The sequence below is a fragment of the Neurospora tetraspora genome (assembly GCF_033439725.1).
Source record: "Neurospora tetraspora strain CBS 560.94 chromosome Unknown B0H65scaffold_1, whole genome shotgun sequence".
In the NCBI taxonomy this organism is placed as follows: Eukaryota; Fungi; Ascomycota; class Sordariomycetes; order Sordariales; family Sordariaceae; genus Neurospora; species Neurospora tetraspora.
In genome coordinates, this window is record NW_026944383.1 from 343,624 (window position 1) to 369,612 (window position 25,989).

Consider the following 25,989-nt stretch of genomic DNA (forward strand, 5'->3'; position numbering starts at 1 on the left):
GCAAGAGTTATTTGAATGTGCAATTTGTATGCCTTTATTCTTTTCCCAGACCAAGTGGCCCGAGTCTTTGTGATGCTAAGCTAACGACGATACAGTCCTATTCTGCAAACCGAGGATGCCATGAGTATGATGTGGAGGAGGAAACAGCCTTTTTGTTGAGAGAAGAAGAAGAAAAAGAGTATGAAGAAAACATGTGCGGTGGACGGCTGAACCAGCTGCTCCGTCCACCGAACGATTAAAACGTCTGAAAACATCGGAAGTGTGACAAAAATAATAAGGAGTATTAACTCCAAAACAACTCGCTGTGTGCGCCTGAGACAGAGACTGCTGTCCTCCTCCAATCCATCAAAACTCAAAACCCGGGGGAATCTTGCAATACCTATAACGCCCTTTTATATTCCAACCTTTTCCAAAGGTGTGGTGAATGGACGTCCGATATTGCGCATCCATCGTTCGTAACAAACATCGGGGAGTAATCCCTCTCTCTTAAATTCTTTTGACCCTTAAAAGCGCCGATGGTAGGGGGTATTTCGGCCAATGAATCTCATTATGGTTCATGTCTAACATCAATAACGACAGCTCCGTTCCACTGCGAAAACCGTCGTTAATGGGGAAGAGTGTGCGAAGAAGTGAACAAGCGGGTTTAGATTAGCGCAGTGAAGGCTATTCACTCGCCTCTCCTCCGCTTCTTCTTGTTGGAATCGCTGTCATCCGAAGAGTCGCTGCCGCTACCAGGAACCTCGGAGGCAACCTGGAAGAGGACCTTGCCGAAACTGTGGCAGTCCTCGCTGGTGAGGGCCGGACCCATCATAGGATGATGGATGAAACCGGGGTGGTGCATGCCCATCAGTTCGGGGTCGTTGATCAAGTCCATGACAAGCGAGCCAGAGCCATGGGTGCGGGCATGCTGAGACAGGTTGTCGGAACGAGAGAACTTCTTACCGCACTCACTGCACTCGAAAGGCTTGTCCTGGGTGTGCAGAGACCGGTGGTGGCGCTTAAGGTGCTCTTGGCGGCGGAAGCGACGGTTGCAAATGTCACACTTGAAGGTCTTGGAAGGGTCTTCGGTCAAGGACTGCTTGCGGCCGCGGCGGTTGGTAGGCACCGGGAGCGGCGTCGACGCCTGCTCACCGGCCTCGACCGAGGATTCGGTGGTCGCGTTGGACTCGGTGTTGTTGCTCTCAGGCTCGGCGCTGGCTGCCTGCTGGGTGTGCTCGCTGGCCGGGGCCTGCTTCTCGGTGGTCTGGTTGTCGGCAGCGACGTCCATGGTGGGCTTGCGTGCGTGCCTTGCCCTCTTGCTGGGGCGGGACTCGCTATCAGAGCAGCAATCGTCCTCAACCGACTCAATGTCGTGCATGTCGTCGAGTTCGTCGCAGAAAAGGCTGGACTGGTCGAGCGAGGCAGCGCCGGAGCTGGAGCGCGAGCGGCTGGTGATGCTAGGGGAGCTCTCAACCAGGGAGCAAGAGCCGCTGGTGAAGGGAGACTCGTCCTCCGAGTCGATGTCGGTCAGGACGGAGAGGATGTCAAAGACAGGGAGGCCGGCAGTGAGCTGGGGGTTGAACGAGTAGTCGAAGGGGGTAGCGAGTCTCTGCGGGGCAATGCCTTGGGAGAAGTAGTCGCGGTCCTCCTCGTCGGGCGAGTAGATGGTGGGGAAGTACTCGGGAGCAAGGGTGGAATTGACAGTGCCCACGGTAAGCTCGCGCGGATCGCAGACGCCATCGACGGGAACCGGGAAGATGGAGGCCGGCTGCACGAGCGGCGACGCGGCAGGCGAGAGCAGGGTGGTGTAGGTGGGAGTAGGAGTAAGGAGGCCGCTGGCCGTGGTGTTTGGTATGTTGAAGTTCACGCTCAGGTCATTGGAGGGGAGCATGGGCACCTGGATGCGGGCCTGGTCGGGAAGGTACACTAAAAATTGGGGTTCCTGGTCAGCTCAGCCCCCAAATGCTTGGACCCAGCAGTGCGCAATCCGAGCTTGCTGCAGCGGCCTCCACATCCCGCTTCCGTCATGAAACACGTTGTCAAGCCCGGCATTTTTAGTTGCAGCCGACAATTCATCCGATGCGTCACCGCTTCCACTCCGACCCACCGAAGCTCAGCTTGCAACTTCCCAGTTTCTCTTTCCAAGGATGCTGCACACTCAAACAGAAAAAATGGAGACAAATACATACCAGGCGTAAGAGGAGGAGAGTAAGGCTTCATTTCGTGGTGACCAGCAGGCTTGACCTCGAGGCCGTCCATTCCCGACACCATTGGGTTGCACGGAGTCTGGAGCAAGTCACAGCTGCGCGGGCTGCTGGCGGCGCTGTTGGAACGCGTCAACGGAGGGCTTGGCGGCATGCCGCAATAGTCGCCCATCTCGGTTTGGAGCTTGATGGCGGGTCTGGCGTGGGAAATGGGCTGAGGAGAAGCCATGGGCGTGAGCACCTGAGGAACAGGCATGCTGGTAATGCTGTCGAGGTTGAGGAACGGCTTGTGCTGCATTGGTGACTGGAGGCAGCCCGAGTTGCGTCTGGAGTAGATGGGCGTCGACGGCACCGGCGGCACAACGGGGAGCATGTTCATCTGGTAGGGGAAAGGGTTGAAGATGTGCTGCCGTTGTTGCCTCTCGGGGCTGGCGTCTGACTCGTAGAAGATGAAGGGCTGAGCCATGATGTCTTCCATCTTGATCGTATTATATAGTGCTGTCCTGCCATTAGCTGCTTATTCCTCCCAAGTCGTCGAATGTTAGTACCAACCAGGTAAGAGGTAGTAGCTTTTGTAACTGTGGCAGTCGATAGATGCCTTTGACGTTTGGGTGTTTATATATTAGGTGTTGTATATGTATGTATATATAGATGTCGCGTCGTGTTGTTACTAGTGCTTCGTGCCGTGAAGGGCTAATGATGGTGTTGACTGGTTTCCTCCGGAAAAAAGACAGGCTGGTAGTCTAGATTAATAAGTCGTTGTACATAAACCGGATCGAGAGCTTGAATTGTCGTCGAGCTGGTGCCAATGGTGAAGTGGTTGACTGAGACCAAGTGGTGATGTAAATATCAAATGGGAACGAAGGAGTGTTATCCAAAACTTCGAGATCCAAAAAGAGGGCAGAGACCGATAAGTAAAGGAATAAATACACCACACGTCCAAGAACAAGATATGCCGATCTCGAGAGTAGGAAGAGGAAGCGTGGAGACGGGGACCCTGGGAGGATAAGTAAGTCCCACCAGGATCAGCGGGCAAAAGAAGATGCAACGGCGCTGGACAGTCGACTGGTGAGACTGGGCAAGCCGGGATGGTCGACACCGCGCCCCAGGACAACCAGGGCCCAGCACACCACCCGGCATGTACTGTCCCGGTGCGGTCTATGTTCTTTGGCTGAGAGGTGTACATGTGGGTGCGTACCAGAACCATGTACATACGTATACTATACACTAGTCGAAATGCATACTGGCTGGCCTCGCTTGGACCTTGGACTGGACAGACTGGGAAGTTCAGGAACCCACCGTGCCCACCTGACCCATGTCCTCAATGTCTGGGGGGATAGGTGGACGGTGGATGGGTGTGGGTGGGCTCTGCTTGTCTGGAGGAGAGGAAAGGCACAGCCGCCAGTCCAATTCTGGTACTATTCTAATTCTGGACTCGAGCAAGCAGCAGCACCACCTCCAGCAGCCTGAATGAGGGTACCACAGAGCGAACCACAGCACGGGTACCTCGACCCAAGCTTCCCAGTGGACCGTGAACAGCGATCTTGCAGGCCCGAGTGCTCTCTAGTGTCGCCGACGACATGAACGGCCCCAGTGAAAGCCAGCAGCTCGCTTTAGTGCTCGCACACTCCGGATCACTACCACACCACCTGGGCCGGTCACCTCACCTCCAGTCCGGGTGCTGAGGGCCTGGTTCGCTGTGTTGACTGCTCCGGTTGTCTCGGAGTGAGGACCGAGGTTGAGCAACGAGAAGGCACGGAGGCTGTAGAGCCCGTTGAGAGGCTCGGCTCCCATCCAATGCGTGCGTGCTTTTCGTGCTGTGGTTGGCCTCATGGCTCCGATGTTTACGACGATTATGCCTCATCCGAGCGACTGGGATTGGGGAATACAGCGAAGAGTACACAATGAGTTCAGATGAGCACCCACCCAAGTTCGTCCGATCCTCAGCGAGCCGTGAGCATATGCACTGTGTTTAATACGGTGATTGTGCGTCTGGCTGTCTGGCCGAGAATTGGTCCAGACGGAGCTGGGGTTGGGCATGGTACACGTCTACAGGGCATCATAGGTTAGCATGGTACCTTGAACAAGAGCAAATAGGGTCCGAGCCAGCGGCAGACGGGAGTATTCCGGTAACATGGGGGTGTTGTGGCAAGACCCCGGGGTCCCAGCAGCTACAGTCCGGACAGTGAGCTTGACGATGCCTGCAGAGGTGTAGCTTTGGTGGAGCAGCTAGGAATTACTGTGTAGTAGCAGTGAGCTGCAGAGCTGTAGGTCAAGGCTCCTCTTGATTCTGCGGTCAAGCCCAAGAGAAGGACACTCGACGCTCACGCGACGGGCTCCTGATTCATCCCACGACGAACAAGTTGTCGCCGTCTACCACTTCTGTCTAGAAGGCCCAAGGGCTTGGGAACATTGCCTGTACTGTGTAGATTACCGAAATTTGAGCCTTCCCGGCCGGAGCCATACATCATGGGTCGTATTGTCGGTAACAGAGCTCTGGAGTAAAAATGGGCGAGAAGGGAAATGGGCTGCTAGGTTGATGGGTCCATCCGGATCCAAGGCCAGAGCCGGGGCCTGCGAGACAACTCCCACATGTCCCCGCCCGCTGCTTCAGCGAAATGATGGACGCGGGCAAAAGGCGGGCCAGCAAGGAAGCAGCGACGACGACAGAGAGATGCGGTGGTGTCGCCGTGTCGGATGGTGGGGACAAGGTGGGGTGAGTTGGGATAATTGAGGTTGATTGGGTTGATTAGGCCAATGAAGCCATAGTGTAATGTACCATGCCCTATACTCTACGACTTTTTGATACGCAGTAGCTGAAACTCAAGCAAGTGTTTTGTTTGGTGGCATTGTCATTGAGCAGCTGCGCTAAAATGGTTGCCTCTGACAGATATATTGAATCAAGGAAGTGATACCTCTACGCAAAGACTTGTCAAAGAGAATTGTGGCAGAGTGACAAGTACACAAAAGAGAGAATGACGGTGCTGCTCCGCCGTCGGATCTCCCGTTCATTTGGCTTCGCTTGAAAGCAAATCGGGTCGGCGTGCCTGAAATATGATGTGTGGATTCCCGCAAAATGGACCCACCGCTGCGACCCGGTTCCGTTCCCGTGCCTGCCCGGGGTCTGGCTTCCAGCAACGCATCAACGATGACGGAAGAAGCAAAAGCAAACTCGAGACATACGCTCTTGCACTTTTGAGGTTCAATTGAAATTTTAAAACTCGCCTCATGCGGCAACCACAACGACCCAGATGTCCGCGCGGGGCAGTGATAATGCACGTCTCAGCGCCAAGGTGTGCGATTGGCAGCCAAACAGAGACTGTCCCAGCGGCCGCCGTTCCCAAGTGGTTGCAGCGATGGAAAACACATGAAACGGCCGGGAGACCTCACGCAGGTACGCTGTAACCCAGCATTGGATCGGGCGTGATGATGGACAGAGATGACGGATGTGGCCACACAAGCAACGACGAGGTAGCCAGTAGTGACGGTCGAACTACGGGATCTTGAGGGTATCGGCAGCACAGGCTCACAGCAGTTCATGAATAGCTTGCCAGACTTGCCCCTCCGATGCATCATCACCCGAGCGATAGTGTATTGTTATTTGCTGCCGCCAGTCAAGACGCGCCGTCACCACTGAGGCCGGTGATTGTGACAGAAAGAGGTCAGCGCCGCGCGGTACGTAGCCGGCCCTCCGCATCTCGTGTCTTTGATTTTTTGATGATGGTGGTGTCAGGCAGTTTCCCATCACATTGGACCACAACGCTATCAACTCTACTGGGCAGTCGCGGTGGCAAACTCGACGGGCGACGTCAAATCAGAACCCGAGTCTTGAACTCGAGATTGCACATGTCGACCACTCAGCAGTGTCAGCACTTTTCTCACACGACCAAAGCTGTCCAAATTTTCAATTCTGATGCGAACACGGGATTGTCGGGCACTTCTTGACTTCGTACTGACTTGGTACGGACTTGAATGGATCTTCAGTTTACCAAAGGTCCGGGCGACAGGGTTTGTGAATCACGACTTCCTCTAGGTATCGCCGGCGAGTGTGCGAGGCGGACGGGACGGGAAAGAGAGGCTCATAAAATCATACCCCGCGCATCCTCTGCAAGTGGGAAGGTGGGATCAGCACTCAAAGCACTGCAAAGCATGTGCACACCTTACTGGCCATCCACCCGAGCAGCATCTCAATTCTCAAAGTCCTCAAACTGCAAATCTGACAATCAAAATGGCAGTCATGTCAAACATTCTCCAAGGTTTGCCCACAGCCTACCTGGCAAACCATGAGGCTTCTGCAAGCCCTTCAAGCCTTTCAAGCCTTCCGAGTCTTCCAAACCTCTCAAATGCCATTCTCGAGGCAAGCACCAGTGGGTAGCAACGCCGTCATCACATCCACAACTTGTTCACAGAAACTTCAACTTTCGAGTCCAGTCGCTTCATCAAGGGCCCAAGCGTTACCCTTGTCTTTTGAACCAGGTTCCATCTTCACACCGCCTTGACCGCCTGCTGCACAGTACATGAATGCTAACCTAGATAGGTATTTGCTAGCCTGGGCTGGCCGCTGACGGCTGGCTTTTTGGGTCCCCGCTCACACCCAGAGGCCTGTCACCCAAGAGGTGAAGCTGTTGGCGGAAGTGCTGCCGGCCAGAATTCCGCCTTCTAGAAGTCATTTGCTTGCCTTCCTTCGACAGAGCATTCATGGCCGACTCTGGACTCGTCGGTAGCATCGGCCGGACTCCATCAAGGTACCTTACCCCGGATTAATCTCCCAGCCTTCACTGCCTTCAATGCATGGAACGGTATGATCGCATTAGCCCGACTCGCTGTGCTTTGTGTGTCTTGCGTCCTAGACACCGGTCACATCGTTTCCTTTCGGTCTTTCTCATACGACCTGCTCCATCACGAGCTTTGCTTGAGGGAGACCATCCTATCAACGAAAAGATGCTCCTAGCATTGAAGCTTACAGAGTCAAGTCAAGGCGCCTAGATACGATTCTGCCTTCAGCTACATTGTAGTCTCGACTGTGATGTTTGTTCTCACTCGCAGCCAGAGCTGGTGACGGTTTCTGTGCCTTGCAGGCGGTCTGCATCTGCACATGCGCTACTGCAAAGAACAGACGCACTAATCTGCAGGTACAGAGGCAGGATTTTCACACAAGCTTGAGACAAGGTTGGTTTGCCGTCTTTCACCGTCCTGATAGGCTGTTCCTTCCTATCATTTGCACCCTCCATCATTCAAAGCGATGCTACTCTCTCACCCACGGACGTTGCCTACGGTGTACTCGATGTTGTACACAAATTCTCAATGCGATGCCAAACTCGGCTATTGGTCCACCGTGACGAAAAAGGCATGACATTCGAGGCTACTTTGTCTCATCTCTCATGATTACTCTTGACGAGTTTTACCGACCTCGCCTGCACTGGTATTGTAGGCACAGTACGCCGAGGACGCTCGTCAAACAATTCCCTGATCAAAGACACATACATGGGCATAACCAACCTTGTCTGAAATCATGACTGTGTCGAATCGGATCATCAGCTTTGTTTTGCCACCGTCGACACGGACTGTGCAAGCTGCCTGATCTGGCTGAACTAGCAGGCTCGCCAGTTGAGCATTGACATTCACACGCCAGCCTGGAAGTGAGGCTCTAAAATCACTTCAAACATTACTGACGTCTTCAATCACATATGAGGCGAACTTTCTCGCCCAAACCCACTGCAGCTTGGAGGCACAGCACGCGATAGCAAGATAGGAATGCCCTCTTGTGATGGCTCGGGCTTTTACCCTTCAAAGACTATTCGGATCTACATCGCCATGACCGGTTACAGGTTCCAGGGTCCACCGCTATCCTCATTTCAAAGTCAGTTCATCAACTTATTTGCATGTGGGACGGCAGCGATTACCCTACAGGCTACAGCTGCTCAACTGCCAGTATAGGCAGGCCCAAGCAAGCCCTATAAACCTACGGTGTATTCGGCGGACCCTTGCGGCAACCGGTGTCCATGGACAAGCCTGCCCCGGACCGTTACCAACGGGCCGCGGATATGGAGGTGGAAAGACCCCGGGGCCAGTCTGTAATATCAGGTGACCGGGGCGAGAATGGGAGGTGTACTGTGTAGGCAGACCACGTGAGCCGATCATCACGGACCAATTCGAACCCCGAGCCTCGTTGTAACTGCTAAAATATCCAGTCCATGGCTGTTCATGAGCGCCCGGTCTTCACAGTATCGCTTTAAGACTGAAGCATGGCAAAGATGGAGTGAGCGGTCCGGGATACGGCCCGAACAGCCTCCACATGTGGTCCGTTCCTCGCTGCGGTCCGCACGTGTAGACCGGCCGCCAAGTTCGAAGGTCGACGGTTCCAATTCACGGTGACCCGGCGGTCTGTCTGTGGAGCGGTCAACATGCAGCAATGCTCCATGGCACAGGCTTTGCCAGCAGTTGACGGCCTGGAGAGCAATTGAGAGAACAACCAGTGGTCAATTCGCTTTGGTATCTCCAGTTCGATCGCATGATGGGCGGGGAAGATATCACGCAACCTGTTACCGTGCATAGCACAGTCTAACTTCCCGTCTGCACGAACTGCACGAAGTATGGACCCATCCGGTCCAAGCAATTGAGCAATCAGGAACCGGATTAAGGGCAGGGATTCCGATACCGTCCTCACGGCAGTGACCGTAGACCATTTCTGCGGGCTTCTCGCTTCGGCCCTCGACCGGTAAACGCTATATCCGGTTCATGATAAGTTCCAGGAATATGATTCTGGAGGAATTGGATGAAACCCCAGGTTTCGTTGCAATTCCAACCGTCATAACACACTCGGTTAACGGTAAAGCATCCAGGACCTGGACGACTGTTCTCGGGTGCTGTTGCATCGTGCGTGTCCCAGATTCCATCGCGAAGGTTTCCACTAGCGCAGGAACGCTTGCCTCCTCGGACCAATAGGCATCGCGTAGACATTTCCCCGGGCCCTGGCGATGGGCCTTCTTGAAGGTTTCAAGGGTCCAGGGCACAGGCACCTCAGTTGGGTCGGTCTTCTGAAATCAGTTGACCTTTGCGGGTCGCCGAATTCATCCACGTTTTCCGGTGGTCCAGCTCTCAAGAACTCGCTGATAACATGACGGTCGAAGAGGCAAAAATGGGAGAGAATACACACCGGCCAATTCGGGGATGCTATGAAATCTGCTAAGGAGCCGCTGGGCAAACTGAGTCCCAGCATTGACTCGATGTAGAATCGGCAATCGCATGGAGAAAAGGCGCAACTGATCACTGGAAAGAAGTACCAAAAGATGCAACAAGGCAATTGGCGTGGGGTTGATATTCGGACGAACGGTACCTTACGATACGCAATCAGGCAAGTACTGACCATTTCCCTGCTCCTGGGAACATCCCATCAGCATTGATTGTACAGAGCACCGTACCTTACATACGCTGGGTCAAGGATACCTTCACTTTTGCAACATCATCTCCACGTGCGTGGGTTGCTGTGCAAGATTGGGAGCCCGAAGCCAAAATATCTCGGGATCCTTATCATCTCGTCATTGCTGTTTCTGTTCCGTTTCACGAATATGTTGATCGGTTACGTAATGTTCGTCATCCCCCCAAGTTCGGAGCACACACACAGCAGTCGGAGCGAAGCAGAGGAAACGAAACTGAGACGATTGATTAACAGTCTCAGGTTCGTCAATCGAAGCGTATCACTCGCATCATATTTCCCCGGCCGGCGGAATTGATTTCCGTTGTGGGTAAAACAGAAGAAAGACACAAATTGTTTTATGCTCAAGTTGATCAATGATTCTTTTCTTCCGATACACACGCGTACATACGCAACGGGCTCTACTCGGGCTCTACAATACCTAACTTCTCTAGCCACAAGATTTTTCGGTTTCGGCATATCCATCTCCACACAACAACGCGTTTTGGGAACCGAGACCACTGACCAGGTCGGGTTCGCTTCCAATATCGCGGGAAATGAATTGCAACTCTGCTGGATACGAAAAACTGCCCTAGGAAGGTTTACAGTGGGCTCCAACATGGGCAGTTTGCGCTTACGGTTGCAGCAGTCTCGCCAGAAGGCAGGGCTCCTCAGCGTCGTAGGTCCTTCTCTCGCCCTTCTGGAAAAACTTGCAACCTGCAAAAACAGCGGACACCCCACCAACCCTCCATTCTTCCCCCGGCCGTCGGCCAAAGTATGCCTGAGAAGGAAACGAAGCGGAAAACGTTAATAGCTTGCGTCGTGTTCCGCTCACGGGCTTCGCTACCGGAATCGGTTTGTTCCTCCGAACCTTTGAGGGTTTGGGAATTGTCTACTACGCCGTAGTGGGGGCACTCGGTCCTCCTCGGTGGGGGGGAAATGGAACTTGGGAAAAGAATATTCCATTTTCCATGTTTCCATTCTTAGGACTGGAGGTGTTGATGATGCCCTGCGACGGAGTTTGGGTGGGAGTAGGTAAGACTGCTAAGGTACACCAAGTGGGAGACGAGAAACATTATGGCATTGTGGGTGAAGAAGAAAGGACTAATGGACGGTAAGATTGTCCTTTGTGTGAATGAAGGCATTTGCGGACTGGACCATACCACTACGTAGAGATGGACGCCGTACACTGTACGGTGATGGCGACGGTGGCCATTTCCAGAAGGGTTAATGGAAATGACGATATGGCAGCGAAGCATTCGGCGAGTTGTTCGGCTATCGAGTTCGACACTTCCATTCAAGTGGATGAAGGTGGTAAAACACGAGAAAGAGGCAAATCGTACCTCATCCTCCCTCGGGCAACGGACCCCGTCTTCCGGCCTTCACAATTTGGACCAAACAAGACAAACCAATGTTTTTGCGATGTTTATGCAGGTGACAGTTCCGTTTTAGTATGCATATGTATCCTGCGGTGCCTGCATTTGATGCTCGCCGCATCACGGCCAGCACGGGCACGACGGGGAACGGGGGACGCCGGACGGAGACCAGTTGAAGTTGTATCTACCTGCCTACCTGCCTGTTTGGTAACCGTACCTGCGTTGATGGCGTCGCTGTGGGTGTCATTTGTTCGTTGACCGCCTTTGAAACAAGACTGCGACTGCGACCGTGCAGATAGTGTTTCCTATTTTTCCATTTTTTTTTGTTAGTTTTTTTTTCTGTCAAGTACGTATAGCATGGTGATACACATCTTCTTTTGACTTTTGGTCCTATCTCTCCTCAGCCATTCAATCTAGAGGAAGCTCTACGTACAAGGAACAGACACTATCTAATGCGGCGTCGCGTACACCACAACTCGAGATACACAACAAGATGACAGGTACGCGGATAGATAGGTCATGTAACTGCCCATAAACATGTCTATTTTCCCCTTCTAGTATGCCAATGCAGATCCCTCAGTCCGTGAGCGTACCTGCAGATTTTTTTTAATTTTTTTTTACCTGTCATTGGTTGTTCCGTTGTTGTTGTTGTTGTTGTGTTCCGATAGTCATGCTCCGAACGTCAACTCTCACGATCTTTTCCACCCCTCCATCTTTACTCTGTGTCACTGTTCATGTCACCCACCTTTTTCTTTTTTTGTTTGGCCCTCTTGTTGCCCCTCCTACCTACATACGTGACCTGCCCCTCTCGGGGGATAAAGACAAGACGTCAAGCAAAAGAAAAAGCGGGATGGAACAGGATGGGTTGTGCTTGCCGGTCATCTCATCTCATTTCACATGCATTGCATATGTTAATGTACGTATGCATGGATGAATGCAAGTCTGAAAGCGGGATGAGGTTGTGGATGGCACTGATGGAAGAGTTCATCTAAAAACCTTTCTATGTAGAGGTAAGTTTGCGGCCCAGTAGCGAGCAAAATGCAGTGAGCAAACGTCAACATTTCGATGTGACATCCTCCCAATCTTTGGATATTCTGTTTCCATGGTAGACATGGTCGCTTGTCGGCGAAAAACAAGCTCAACCATGCGTATCTGTGGCGTTTCCGTGCCGTTGTTCTGCCGCGTATGTATGTATGGTGGACAAGCGCGTCTAAGTAGGTGCATTACATACAGCACAGAAGAGATGTTCTTCTCTTTCCACATACTCAGACACTCTATCGGATAATTACGACAAGGCGCAGATCAGTTATATCTGTCTGGCCTCACTTTTTGTTCCAACGTAGTATTAAGATATTTTTGCAACTGGAAGCTGTCTGACGTAGTTTGTGATGTTATAGTGGCGAGCCTTGGCACCCAATGATAGTTCGCGATGCAGTATGCTGTTTTCCTTTTGTCGCTTTTTTTTTTTTTTTTATCTTTTGCGAACATTGCTTTTCAAGTTGCTTGGTCCGCCATCTGGGCGCCTTTCAAACACCGGACATCGGACTTCGTTTTTACTTTTCGGGACCGGAGAAAATAAGTGGGAGATATACGACTGACCGATCAGATGGAAGAAGCAAAGAAAGGCGAAAATTCTGAAGCACAGAAGAAAAGGTATCTAATATTGCTGGCGGCAAGGGCGCTTTACACAAGAACGCCTTGCTGACCGTCCAGTGTCTGTTGTTGCCTGGACAAGTTGGCAAAGAGCTGTGCAATTATTGATTGTGTTCATGAAAATTTCAAAGACATACTGGGTGAACTGGAGGCAAATACGTCAGAGAGAAGTGGGAAAAGAGACTTATCAGTTTAGAAATGGTGTTCTTTGCCAAACATAACTCTTTGGCTTCTCTTCTGTCCGGGCCAAAGCCATGAGCCTTCGTCCTCTGTCCTGTCGAGCCTGTGTAAGTGAAGTTTCTATCTTAACTCCGAACTACCAGTTATTGGAAGTTGTAGGAGCTGAGAACCAATATTGATTTTTAAAGGTCGCCGATGACGATCCCAATTCAACATCGTCAGCATATTAATCTATTCATCGACATGCCTCTACGCAGCTGACGACAGCTCCAATATCGTAACGTCCCAGAGACTCGCGGCAACTAGTCCCCGCGCCTATAATCAGCATGCTTACAATGCTTTGCATATGTTTGAACCATTCAGGCTATCAAACACCGGATTTATTACCCCGCAAATAGCAGTGAGGTAGCGCCGTTTTAGGACAACTCGTCTTTCTGCATCCGCGGCACTGCTGTTTTACCATCAATGATAACCAAACCGTACTCGGTAGGTCACTTCAACCTACAACTTTGCTACTGCAGCGACAACACACCATCACTGCATTAACAGCTCACTCTACCGCTTTTACCCAGTCGTAAGAGATTTACTTCCCCAGCTCTACTAATCTCAATACAGTATAGCCGGGCCGGCAAGCCTGCTTTTACCCACTTTTTCAACCCTGACAGCCCCGCCAGCCGACTACAGGTGACCCATGCCAGCCGTGTGCCCCGTGCTAGTAATTTTTGAGAATCTCGCCCAATCTCCCCACTCTTACTCTTTCACCAAATAACCTTCTTGAAATTTAATTTATATACTCTAACCACCATTATCGCTAAAATCAATCAAACAACACCACATTATCAATCACAATACTATCTTTCATCAAAGAAGCAAGCGACGTATTTAAATTTACCACTATTAAAATTCCTAAGATTCCTATCGCGAGTTCAATATTAAAAAATCGACCGACTTCAAAGTAAATTTTATTTTAAATCTCTTACATTATTACTACCCTACTTCATTTATTTAACTATAGTTTCTTATCATATAACTCCCCTCCTTACCCTTCCAAAAACCCAAGTTTTACAAATCGATAAAATACTATTAAATTTATTTTATAATACTTCTTTCTCTTCAATAATATTAACATCGACTTTATTATTCTACCCTTTTTATAATATTGTTACCAAGAAAAAGAAGCGGGGCAAAAAAATCAAACCCCTCCATAAATAATATCAAAATCGGCTATACGTATATCCCCCCTCAACTTAAACTGCTAAACTTCGTTGCTAATATTCCTACTGTATTAAAATTAAGGTTTTAAATTACCTCTTCTTTAATTTTATTCCTATCGATAATATTAACTGCCGTAATCGCAAATTCGAAACCCTAGAAACTAATCCTATAATTAATAACTATAATTATACCCTACCTAATAGCTTCCGCCACCCGATATATTTTTAAACTTCGAAGTACTTCGGTATACCCCGCTCTATTTTAATACGTTAATAATTATGAAGAAATAAAATTATTTACGGTACTAAATTTCCCTTCTAATCTAAATAGTTAGAATTAAAAATGTAATTATTCGACTACTTTATTTCAAAACGTAAAGTAAATAATCTAATATATATTGATTAATTTAAAATAAAATTAAAGTATATTTTTCATTAATTAACCGGCCAACCCTACTAATAATTTCTATTCTCGACCAGTTAAATTAGAAACTTTATATAATAATATAATATTATCCTTCGTTATATTATACGGCAATTTTCTAAATTACTAAAAGATTACCTTTATTTCACAATTAATTTTCTAAAATCTATTAGAAGAAAAATAACTATCCTTATAATGTAAAATATTAATTATTTAATCCATAGCCCGCCCACCCCCTACAAAATAAATATTTTATATCTTTCTTACCCCTCTATCTAATTTATAATCAATTAATTTCCCCTCCCTTAACTTTAATAAATAAATAAATAATTTATTATCAACTTCGATAAGACCCCTGTACCCTTCGAATTCCTTAATAGAGCCACATATAATATTAGAAGTAATGATACTATTACGGACAAGACCGACCGAAGCGGATAGAACAAGCGGCAAGCTACTCTTATTCCATATATTTTTATAAATAGAGTATAATAGTTAAAACCCAAATTTATTTTTAAAGCTACTTTTAATATAGCTAAACGAAAAATTTCAAATAATAAATCAAATTATTTCTTTTATCATCTTTCTTTCTTATACCCTCCTATTTACATCCATCTCCTTCCCCTACCCCTAAATTATACTTCTAAATTATAAATCGTATATAAAATTAAAACCGATGGAAAGTACTAATATCGTATTAATCCTATTACTTATAGGCAAATAAGTAATAATCCGAACTGAGGCGGGTAAATAAACGTAATACTATATACTACAAACCTAGAATTTACCCTTCCTTCTACTTTTTTTTCTTTTTTTCTTTCTTTTTCCCTGTAGCCAATATAGTTATTAATCTAAAATAAAACCTTAACCCAACAGAAGGGTAAACTAGTACCATATTTTCTACCTATTGCCTACGGGTAAATAAATTATAATATAAATAAAAGCGGGTAAATAGTATATTCCCTACTTAACCATAGGAAAAAAAGAAGGAAAAAAGGAAGGAAATAAAAGTCTTTATTTAACCTATCTCTTCTATTCTATTACTAACCCCCTTCATTTATCCAAGTGAAACCGATTAATATAATAAACGTATAATGGTTGAATTCAATAAAACGGTTTATAATAACGAAAAATTAATGGTCAAATAAATTAATAAGGAATTATATAAAGAAGTAGGCAATAATAGTAATAAAGTATTATTAATTCTAAATACGGCCGGCTTCTACAAAATAAAGGAAATTTTCGATACCCTTAATAAATACAATATTAACCGAATACTAATCCCTAGCGGTCTTATACCCCTATTATAACCCCTCGATACCTATATTAATAAATCCATTAAGGTATACCTCTTCAATAAATACGAATAATATATTAAAGAATAAAAAGCTATTAATAATAACGTTGAGAAATAGAACCCTAGTAAAAAGAGGATTATACTTACACATATTATTATATAGGTAATCGATCGTTTTAAATTAAAAAACCTAAATTTAGTAACTAAATCCTTTATCGATTATAATATTTCTATATACCCTAATGGTTTAAAAGACTGGAAAATGAAAATTAAAAGTATTAACTAGTAGGATATTAATTTTTTTAACTTCTAGTAAACTACTAATACTGAAGTTATCGATAATTATATTGAACCAAATGCGAAAATTACCTTCAACGAACTAAGTATAAATTATACTGACTATAATATAATCTCATTAAAGGCCTTTTATAAATAATGATAAATCTTTAGTTTTAGTAAGCTTAAAAAGCTCGAATTTATTACTAAACTTATTACGGCTAACGAAGAAGCTCTTATTACGGCTAAATCGGGGGTAAATAATATAGAATTAGTATTTAAAGAGGAGGAGGGAAATTTAATAGCGCTAATTTTAATTAATTAACATCATTACTAATATTAATCCTCGTCTTTATTTTTAATAACGATAAACTCTTCTACCTATATAAATGCCTTACCTTCTTACCACTCTCTCTCAATACCCTACATATTATATTTTCGTTATCGGCTCCCTTTCGATTTTATAAAGTATTTAACTAAATAATTCTCATTCAAAATATACTCTTCAATAATATCCCTTTACCACTCTCGAACCTAACCAAAATAATAGTTATTACTTTTAAGGAATAAACCAATAATATATATAAACACAGGGGAAGAAAGTTGCCAGTAAATAATATTATATTCGTCGTTGACAATAAAAACTCTAACATCCTCAAAATCTTTTATCACATCTATAAAGAAAAAAGAATAGGAAATCAAATCCAGTCAGCAATGCAAATTGTATAGCCATTTACGTACAAATGACATCGATAGTCCCAAGGTTAATATGAGGTATAGTTTTATAAGAAAGGATTAAAAATATCATCGTTTTTATGGCTAGTGTTAGTATTGTTGGCTGATGTGTAAAAGGGATAAAATGACGAAATTAACAGGAATCAAAAGGTTGGCGGTCTCCAGAACCCCCTCTTTTGCCAAAGAACTGGGCACCCCTGTGTACCCCTTGTATGGCCACGTTTACATATCCATATGGCTTGTATGAGGGAGCTAACCATACTGTAAGAAGGTTAGGCTCTGGAATTAATATGGGGAGTAAATCTCTTACGACTGAGTAGAAGCGGTACCTCTGCACAGTACGATCCCACTCTGTGAGAGAGCCTCAGAGTGGTGAGAGTGGGCCCTTGAGCCCAGCCAACATCACGACCCAACGGGGCACATGGGTATGAATTCATCCGGTCGGGGCCCCATTGCCAGCCGGCGGGAGGAAGCCCGGAAGCCCGGGGAAGTCCAACATCACTACCGTGCCAGCTGGCCGGCCGGCCACCATTATTGTTTCTTTCTTTCTTTCTTCCTTCCTCAGGCTCTCAGAGCCCCAAAGCCTGTGTGTGCCTGGCGCCTGTCCCTCACCACAGCGACTGAAGCTAGCCGTGATCAGGTTAAGCGTCTACCCACCGCTCTGTTAGCGACTTCTTAGCGGACTGCTAATAACCCACACAGACGCCGCGCGCGCCGTCGAACTTCGTCAAATTCAAGGTGGATCCCGAAGTGAACCAACCCGGACCCCGGCCGGCCGGCCGGCGGGCCTCCCGGACCCTAGCTCCCTGCCCAGCCATTCATCTTCATCTTCATCTGCGGGTGGTCCAACACCCACCGCCCGACCCGACACCGACTCGCTCGAACTCGAGAACGAATCGACCACCCGGAACCGAAGCGAAACGGCCCTATCTAGGTAGCATAGCACGCACATACAGCCAACCGGCCATGCACAATGCATGCATACAAAAAATTTGGAATCGCGGTGAGCAGAATATGCCCTGCAAGCAGATTACACATCACCCCTGGAAAGTTCGTTAGCGCGGGACTTTACTACGCACTCTTCGCAACTCAACCACCATTCCACCACATTTCATGCAAGAAGTTGGTATCAACCAGATGCGTTTTGGAGGCTTTATACACTTTATCCAATTTTCCGTTTTGAATGTGGTTGTCCCGTTATTTTCCTGTGAAGTTTTGCAGACCCCTGTCACAAGAACCGCGCTAACAAACTTTTAAGGGTTGATGTATACTACGTAGGCCTATCTCTCCACCGGCTACCCTCCTCTGGTCTGTTCTGCCCCGGCAGGCAGGCAGACAGGCAGACAGGCCGGACGAACATCACCGGATCAAGCGCCGCATCGTCCATTGTCGACCGTCGTCGTTTTCGGTCTCGTGGAGTCGTGGAAGATTGCCATACCTACCTTACTCCCCACTTCTCCCGTTGCTGGGTACTATTCCCTACCAACCAGATGATGCTGGATGGGGTTGTGATGTGCCGTATGGTTTGGTTTGGTATTTCTACAGTACTTTGCTGGTTCGAAACTTTTCCAGGCTGCATGTATCTGGCGTGCCTGCCCGGCTTGCCGAAGACGGGATGGTATCGACAACGACAACGACAACGACAACGACGATGACGATGAAGCTGATGATGATGATGATGATGATGCGGATCAAAGTCGACTAGCTACAGCTCAACAACATGTCTGCCCATCTCCAAGTTTACATTCATATACGTCGTTGTTCTTCATGCTGCTTCATGCTTCATATTCCAGCTCCTAGCCTTGTCTCTCTCTCTCTTTCCCACCAAATTCCGTTCCGTTACCTTATGCTATTCCATGCTATGCTATGCTATGCCCTACCTGTCTATAATCCGTCCGTGATCCATTTTACCCCATTCCACCGCCAATCATCATTTCCACCAAAAGAGATGGACTCCCACCCAAAGAATCGGTACGGTACGGTAAAAGATGGGACCGCGGAACCGCGCGGCCTTGCCTATTTGGACCCTCTCTACCCTCTACTCTATACCCTACACAGTAGAACAGACCCCTAGCCAAATCGGAAAAAAGTCCCCATCACCACCACAAGTAGTTAGAAAATCTCCATCCCATGAGCGGAGTTCTCGGAGTTCCCGGCGGGGACCTGGATCGACTGGGTCACTATGTAAGCGGTGGGAGGCGCCCTGGTTCCTGGCGTCTGGGTAGCATACCCTGGGGCTAGATGTTCCAATGTTCCGCGCGACCAGGGCCAGATTCTCGCCTGACCTACGGTGACTAGGGGGGAAAAAAAAGAAAAAAAAAGGAAGGAAGGACGGAACCCCAAGGACGGAAAGTTCGGAAAGTTCGGCCACGTGATTGTTGTGGCCTGGACGCCTGGGCTGGGCGCCTGGGACGCTTAACTGGCTCCCGAGAGTCTACGGTGAGTGTAGTGTATACCTTGTAGCACCTTGTAGCTGTAGGTCCCGTGATAGACTGGGTAATTTGCCGTGTGGACAAGGCGAGACAGGCAGGACAGGACAGGCAGGACAGGACAGGCAAGACAGGCAAGACAAGACAAGGTGAGCACGGAGCATCATAGAGCATGAGTGAGTGGTGACTAAGTAGGTAGGAAGGCACGGAGGCTCATGAAGGTGCTATGCTAACTAGGTAGAGTTTATGGCATTACTACGAGGTGGTCATTGCTGTTGTCTTGACTTGCGGATGTTGGGGGGGGGGGGGGGGGGGGGATATAGTGGTGCTTAGGGAGAGAGGTATAGCAATCAGAAAGACTGATGGTCGAGGACCGGGAAGCTATACACTGGTACTGACTGTATCAAGATCACATCTACCTAGGTCGGGGTTTACAGTCGATTTCAAGATTTCAACGGTGCACACAGCTCAAACGGCCGCCGTAAAGGAATCATGAAGTAGGCGAAGGGTGAAGGGAGTATGTGAGAAAATCAAGACTCTGAAGAGAAAAGAAAGGTCGAGAAGAGGAAGATGTTTCTCATTAGAGGGTTAAAGACTTGTCTGCACAAATTATACAGAGATGGGTGGCCCGAACTATGAACATTGAGCTGACAGTATCCGGTTCTCAAAACAGATCGCTCACTCAAATATCTAGTCCGTCTTGTTTAGCCACACTCGGTTAGGATCAAGGAAGAGAGAGGAAAGAAAAGAGAGAAAGGCACAGAAGTGACACCAATATATAGACACATGAACATGACAACTCACCAATCACTTCAGACCACTACTTCCAATAGTGGCCATTTCCATACTTAGCAGTCGACAACTACTTACAGGTCAAGAATTATTGATTATCACAACTGAGTCTTCGGTATATGTGATATCTCCGAGTCGAAAAGGAGTAGGGCAAGCGACAAACTCGCCAGGACCTCGAGAAAAAGCACTGGGCAGCACCAGTTTTCTATGCCATCATCTTGCTGAACACATCATATAGCCTATCCATACCATATAATATACTGTGAGTATCCAATGAAGCGATGGGCGCTTATCAGGAAGGCCAGAGATGCTTGCTGTCTCTCGGCTGCTTCCAGGGAACAATAACACCAGCGCCATGGCGTAAAGTACACTCATATTAAAATAACCGAAAAGAAAACCAGTCCCATAATCTACATGTCCGCATCGCATCGCATCACATCATATCCATACATAAACATTCAGCCAACCTGTCAGGGCATGAGGGGAAGGTACACAGTGGATGATTCACGCGAGGGTACATCTTAGCTGAATGTATTTCCCAGCCAGCCAGATTCCTGGCCACGACTTAGCCTAGTTCATGATCACACATCACACAGAATACACTGCATACAGCCATCACCCTTACACAACCACCATCACCACCACTTGACCAGTCATCCGTCCACTCACTAGTCTCTCACATCGGGGATGCCTAAACCAGTTATCCATCTCACCATCTCTTTCACTAACCCAAACACCCCACCGCGTTTCCACCAAGAAATTCACTTCCTGTCTTGAGACATTTCACACCTCAAACCTCCTCATCACTCTCCTCCCCCAACAACTCCCCCTCATCCTCATCCACAATAGTATAGTCCCCTCTCCCCCTCGCAAAGCTATCCCTGGTCCTGAACGTCCTCGACGCGCCGCCACCGTCCAGCCGGCTCCAGCCACCTCTCCCGCCGCCACCACCGCCTCCGATACCCCATCTCTCCGCCGTGTTCTTGGCCGTCCTCCACAGGACGCCCAAAACAAGCGGCATGGCGCCCGCCAGCGCCACCACCGCGCTGAGCGCGATGACGGGGTACTTGACCCAGGGCCTATCGGCGTCGAAGAACTCCATGGTAGCCGCCCCGTGCTCGCCGAGGCGGATCTGGCCAAATTTGCCGTCCCAGTTGCGGTAGACCCACCAGCCGATGGCGGAGGCGGCGGCGACGGGGAGGACGACAGCGAAGAAGATGGCGACGCCCGAGACGCGGTGTTTGCGCTCAAAGTCGTCCTCGTGGCCTGGGCACGGGTGGACGGCGGCTTGCTTCTCGAAGTCGGCGCCGCCTTGGCAGGTGGTGAGCGGGATGCGGCGGTAGCCGGTGGGCTCGTAGTACTCGATCTCGTCGGGGTGTTCTTTGCACCAGAGCTTGGGGTCTTGGGGCTTGAGGCCCTTGACGAGGGAGCATTGGCCGTGGTTGTCGAGTTCGTAGTTGAAGTCGCTGTAGGATTTTGTCATGTTAGTAATCTGGTGGATTTAAGAAAGGGGGGGAAAGCGAGAGTAGGTATACTAACCATTCAAAGTCCGACCTGGTGCAGGTGCAGTTCTGCTTGCTGTACAGCGGATCCAGTCTGAAATCGTTGAAACACTTCAGGCCAGGCTTCTTGCGCAGATACTGAGAAACGTGTCCAAACAAACATCCATCAGGCTGGAGAGGGTGCTTGGGCGAGAAAATCTGGTAGTCGGATTTGCTGATGTTTTCTGGATCATACTTGCACACATGGTCGGTGAACTTGGTGAAGTCGATATTGGTGGTGAAGAGAAGACCATCGCTGTTCTCACCCCAGATCAAGAAATTCTGCGAGTTGCCAGAGCGCGTGGTGGTAAGATCCCAAATATCCACCTTCTCCTTGGAGAAAGTGTGCTTCTTCCAAGTAGCACCCTGATCAAGGGAGTACTCGAGTGTATCCGTTTTCTGTCCCCTGATAGGAACGAGGACGATAATAGAACCCTGGTCACCCAAAGCCCAGTTCCATCTGCCTTTCTTGACCCGCTTCCAGGTGATCCCGGTATCTGTAGTCATGAAAGTGTCGGCATCCTTAAGTGGACCAAGTGAGTCGCCCACATTACCCCATCCAAACATGACGCCCACGGCACCCTCAGATGAGTACGTCTTGCCGCGATCCCTGCGCTGGGTGTAACCCTGAATATGAAGTGCGCACTTCTCAGTACCGCTGGACGAGCACGGGAACTTGCCAAATTCGTCCTTGCTAGGGGTAGGGAGGAACGCCCACTGGGCGCCGTCGTTGTGCGTGATCTTGGTCTGAAGTTTCTTGGGCGCGCTGCTCTTCGCGTCCGGGTTGGCGACCACGTTGACGAGAGCAACACCTTCCAAACCAACCATCTTTTCGAAATCAACGTAGAAATACTGGTCGCAGTTGACGTTCTTCACGCTGACGACGTACGATGTACCGTTGGAGTTACTCTTCAGGATTGTACCAAGACTCTTGTCACCCTCCATCCTGGTCGCCACGAAGAGATTGACGGCATGGGTTGAGCTGTCCAAGACAGTATATGCGTGTTGGTGGGGAACTTCGAATCCAAAAGGGAATTTGGCCTCGGAGTAAAAACTGCCGTCAAGAGAAGCATAGGCCCGCAACGTCTTCTTTTCCGTATCTTCCGTCGCAACAACGATGAACTCTGCCATAGTGGCGAATTCTTTGGCATCCTTCAGACGTACCCTCTCATCCTTGTTGAACCAGTCGTTGGATGAGACAAGCTGCAGGGCGCTGTCGTTGTCACCTTCCTTCTCGTGCTTGAGGCAGAGAATCTGCTCCAAAGCACGGTTCGCATATTTGCGCCCGTAAGCCTCCGCTCCCGTAAATTCACACCGGTAGACATCGCGGGCAAGGGCCTCCCAACGTTCTCCATCCTTTGTGCCGTATGCAACCCGATAGCAGTCGTTCTTGCTTTCGCACTTCTTCCCCAACCAGATGAGCCAGTTTGGCTTGTCAGGATGGAAGATAAGCGGGAAGATACCGTTGGCGGCAGCCTCGAAATCGGCGGGTTGCGGCACCTCAAAGGTGCGGAAGCGCTTACCACGATCAGGTGTGTAGATCAGCTTCTTGCCTTCAGTAAGGAAGAAGACCCAATTCTTAACAGTAGGATGGGGAACGATGCTAATAACCTCCTCGTCCTTGAAGAAGTCTATCTTCTCCCAATTCTTGCCGTGATCTGTGGTCCTCCAGATAGGACCAACCTTTGGCCCTGAATCATCAACTGTGCGGTTCATCCCTCTCATGATGATGGTCTCGCTGGAATCGCTACTAGACTCGCCTCTTTCGAGGTAGTGCTTCTCCCAATGGGTCCAGTGGCCAAATTTGCCCTTGGTGTCGACCTGCTGGAGCTCACCCGTAGCCTCATCTGGTGGGGCACCGATGCCATCACCACACGACCGCTCAACATCCTTATACTTGTCCTTTGTCTCCTTGGTATCCTTGCAGGTGTTGCCGGGAATCTTGCGGTACCCCGAAGTACCTAGGAATTTACCATTCTTATCACCCTCCTTGCAAGCACCCTCTGGGATGGGAATGGGTCCTCTAGACACACAAATGCCCTTGTCGTTTCGCTCAAAGTTGTAATCGCACTCGTAATCCTGGTCTGTGCAGTCGCAGTCTTTGGCCTCCACCTCCGCGAGCTTGAACTCTTTTTTGAGGAAGCACTTGGCATCCTTCTTGCGGCGGGCATAGGTCTGAGTGTGTCCCATGATGCAAGTAGGCTTTCCGTCCTTGTCAACCCGGGCATGCCAGTCCTCCATATCGCTGTCCTTGCAGGTAGCTTCGTGAAGGCCCTCGAAGTCGATATGGATTACTTGCCAGGCACCCTTAGCCTTGCCAATAAGCACGAACTGAAGGCCAGTCGAATCAGGAGTGGTTGTGAGGATCCAAGGCTGGATCTTCAGATCGTCGGGCAGCTTCTCGTCGACCCAGTTCTCTCCATGGTCAAGCGAGTAGCTGATTTCTGAAATATCTTCCTCCTTTGAATCGCGGACAGCCACGAGAATAGATCCTTGATCTCCGAATTCGTACTTGTGTGGCCCCTTCAGTGCCTTCTTCCAAGTCTTGCCGGCATCATCAGAGACATAGAGATTGGCATCCTCCCAGTAGTCCCCGAGGTAATCACCAGTGTTGCCGTTGGCCATGACCAGACCGGGTGCTGGGCTTGAAAAGACACGACCGACGTTATTAAGTTCGGTAACCGAGTGAAGATGAATTCTCTTGCCGTCCGCGGTAACCTTCTCGAAAGTTCGGCCATCATCGAAGGTGATCTCCGACACGAGTTTCTTTTTGGTGCTAGGCTTCTCGTCCACCTCCTTGCCGTTATCCACCTTGTTGACCAGGAAGATGCCCTGGATGCCGGCGATCTTCTCGAAATCGACGTGGCCAAACATGTTGAGGTTGGTATACTCGAGGTTCTCGCTGAAGTACGTGCCATCGTAGTTGCTGGTAAACATGATACCCATGGGTGCCGATTTTGAGCCTGTCATGACGTTCAGCTGGATGCTGTAGTTTGTGCTTTCCAGAACAGTATAGGCTTCTTGAACAATCTTGTGATCGTGATCATCATGCGCGTTGGGGAACATGGCCCGCTGCCACTTCTTGGTGTCGGTGGAGATAAAGAGCGCCATCTCGTCGGTGTTGGCGGATGTCGTAGCCACCATGAAGTACCTCTTCACAGCGGCGACATTAACGACACCACGTACGGGCTTATCACCGGCTAGGTTTGGCTCGAACTCTTGGATATTCCCCTCCTTATCTGCCTTGAAAAAGTCGTCCGAGATGACCAGGCGCCGGTCCTCTGAGAAGATGGAATCGACGCCCATGATGATGCAAAGGATGCGATCCTTGTCGAGGTCTGAGTCGCCAGTCGTAAATACGGGGGAAGACTTTGCCCACCAGCAGCCAAGGGTATCGGGACGAAGAGATTTGGCAGGGGTGTCGAAGCCATCGATTGTGTAAAGAGAGACCTCCTCGCAGAGGAAGCCGAGGCAGTTTAGACCGTTGAAGATGATGCGGTCGGGATCCGTAGCATGGAAGTGCAGGATATCGTACCGCTCCGTGTCCCACTCGGCATCGATTTCGAATGTCTTCCACGTCTTGCCTTGGTCCGTGGTGCGGTAGTGTTTTCTTCCATCAGTGATTGCGAAGGCCCGCTTCGAATCGAAGTCGTGCATATATAGCCGGGCGACCTTGCCGTCGGGGATATCCTTGACCACGGACCATGTTGCGCCTGCGTCATCGGAGCGCCAGAGGTTGGACTTGTGAGGGTCATGAAACAGAATAGTATCGGACCCTTCGAAGTAGTTGAGATTGTTGGGCTGAGTATCAAGCTTGGTTGTCTTGAAGGTTGGGTGGTCCTTGGCTAGGAGGGGTGTCGCCCAAAGGGCAGACGCCAGCAAGGCCGCCGCCTGCAGAGCTCCCCTGACCCTCATGATTCGGGGCTTCTAGGTCCGTCAATCATGAAGCGTCGCCAGGCAGTCTATCGTGCGTTGCGTTTCGACGGATCAAGCGGACGAGTGTGTGGGTAGCTGGCGATGCTGTCGTCGAGATATCTGTTGCGCGCGCAAAGTCAACAACCAAGCTAGCTAAGGCGGGTTAGGGAGGGGCATCGGCGCGTGGGGAGAGATGGACCGTGACGTTGTCAGGCTATCGGGCTGTGCTACTTACGGATAGCAAACGGAGGTCGGAGCTCAGCAATGGGATGAAAAGCTATTCTGGAAAAGTTGTTGATTGCGAAGACTGCATATGACAGGAAGAAGACAGGACGAGAATGTAATTCTGACATGGAGTTGCTGATACTGTAGCCGCAATGCTGCCCTGTTGCCTGTGCCGCAAGCTGAGACGCCTGTCTGTTTGGGGAGCGACTCGCCAATGATTCGGATAGCAGTCGGGCCCCATCATGGTTCGCGCCACTTTGGCCTCCGCGTCAGCCTTTCCACTTTTGTTGGTTTCCCTGTTGCAGATCGCCCCCAAACAACACATGGAGATAAAA

At 49.3% G+C, this 25,989-nt stretch overlaps 6 protein-coding genes across 6 annotated transcripts; all 6 read right to left on the bottom strand.

Annotated features, from left to right (window-relative positions):
- Positions 1-453: 453 nt before the first annotated feature.
- On the bottom strand, positions 454-2,796 carry B0H65DRAFT_2411 (uncharacterized protein). The gene is made up of 2 exons (XM_062822322.1): positions 2,169-2,796; positions 454-1,905 (listed from the first exon to the last, which is right to left on the bottom strand). The coding sequence occupies exons 1-2, from the start codon at positions 2,659-2,661 to the stop codon at positions 668-670; spliced, it is 1,731 nt and encodes a 576-aa protein (XP_062685552.1). The 5' UTR covers positions 2,662-2,796; the 3' UTR covers positions 454-667.
- Positions 2,797-3,360: 564 nt separating this feature from the next.
- On the bottom strand, positions 3,361-4,345 carry B0H65DRAFT_553911 (uncharacterized protein). Its single transcript, XM_062829992.1, has 2 exons — positions 3,770-4,345; positions 3,361-3,746 (listed from the first exon to the last, which is right to left on the bottom strand). Exons 1-2 carry the CDS (start codon positions 4,014-4,016, stop codon positions 3,607-3,609), a joined length of 387 nt encoding a protein of 128 aa, XP_062685553.1. The 5' UTR covers positions 4,017-4,345; the 3' UTR covers positions 3,361-3,606.
- On the bottom strand, positions 3,871-4,345 carry B0H65DRAFT_447379 (uncharacterized protein). The gene has a single exon (XM_062825865.1). The coding sequence runs from the start codon at positions 4,221-4,223 to the stop codon at positions 4,044-4,046; it is 180 nt and encodes a 59-aa protein (XP_062685554.1). The 5' UTR covers positions 4,224-4,345; the 3' UTR covers positions 3,871-4,043.
- Positions 4,346-7,658: 3,313 nt separating this feature from the next.
- On the bottom strand, positions 7,659-8,736 carry B0H65DRAFT_553912 (uncharacterized protein; the record flags this gene model as incomplete). Its single annotated transcript, XM_062829993.1, has 3 exons — positions 7,659-8,255; positions 8,328-8,571; positions 8,610-8,736. The coding sequence occupies 3 exons, from the start codon at positions 8,734-8,736 to the stop codon at positions 8,138-8,140; spliced, it is 489 nt and encodes a 162-aa protein (XP_062685555.1). The 3' UTR covers positions 7,659-8,137.
- Positions 8,737-9,010: 274 nt separating this feature from the next.
- B0H65DRAFT_447383 (uncharacterized protein) lies at positions 9,011-9,947 on the bottom strand. Its single transcript, XM_062825866.1, has 3 exons — positions 9,870-9,947; positions 9,630-9,779; positions 9,011-9,562 (listed from the first exon to the last, which is right to left on the bottom strand). Exon 3 carries the CDS (start codon positions 9,550-9,552, stop codon positions 9,094-9,096), a length of 459 nt encoding a protein of 152 aa, XP_062685556.1. The 5' UTR covers positions 9,553-9,562; positions 9,630-9,779; positions 9,870-9,947; the 3' UTR covers positions 9,011-9,093.
- A 10,683-nt stretch (positions 9,948-20,630) lies between these two features.
- B0H65DRAFT_2614 (Oligoxyloglucan reducing end-specific cellobiohydrolase) lies at positions 20,631-25,777 on the bottom strand. The gene is made up of 3 exons (XM_062822620.1): positions 25,665-25,777; positions 21,513-25,549; positions 20,631-21,439 (listed from the first exon to the last, which is right to left on the bottom strand). Exons 2-3 carry the CDS (start codon positions 25,427-25,429, stop codon positions 20,764-20,766), a joined length of 4,593 nt encoding a protein of 1,530 aa, XP_062685557.1. The 5' UTR covers positions 25,430-25,549; positions 25,665-25,777; the 3' UTR covers positions 20,631-20,763.
- Between the last annotated feature and the right edge of the window lie 212 nt (positions 25,778-25,989).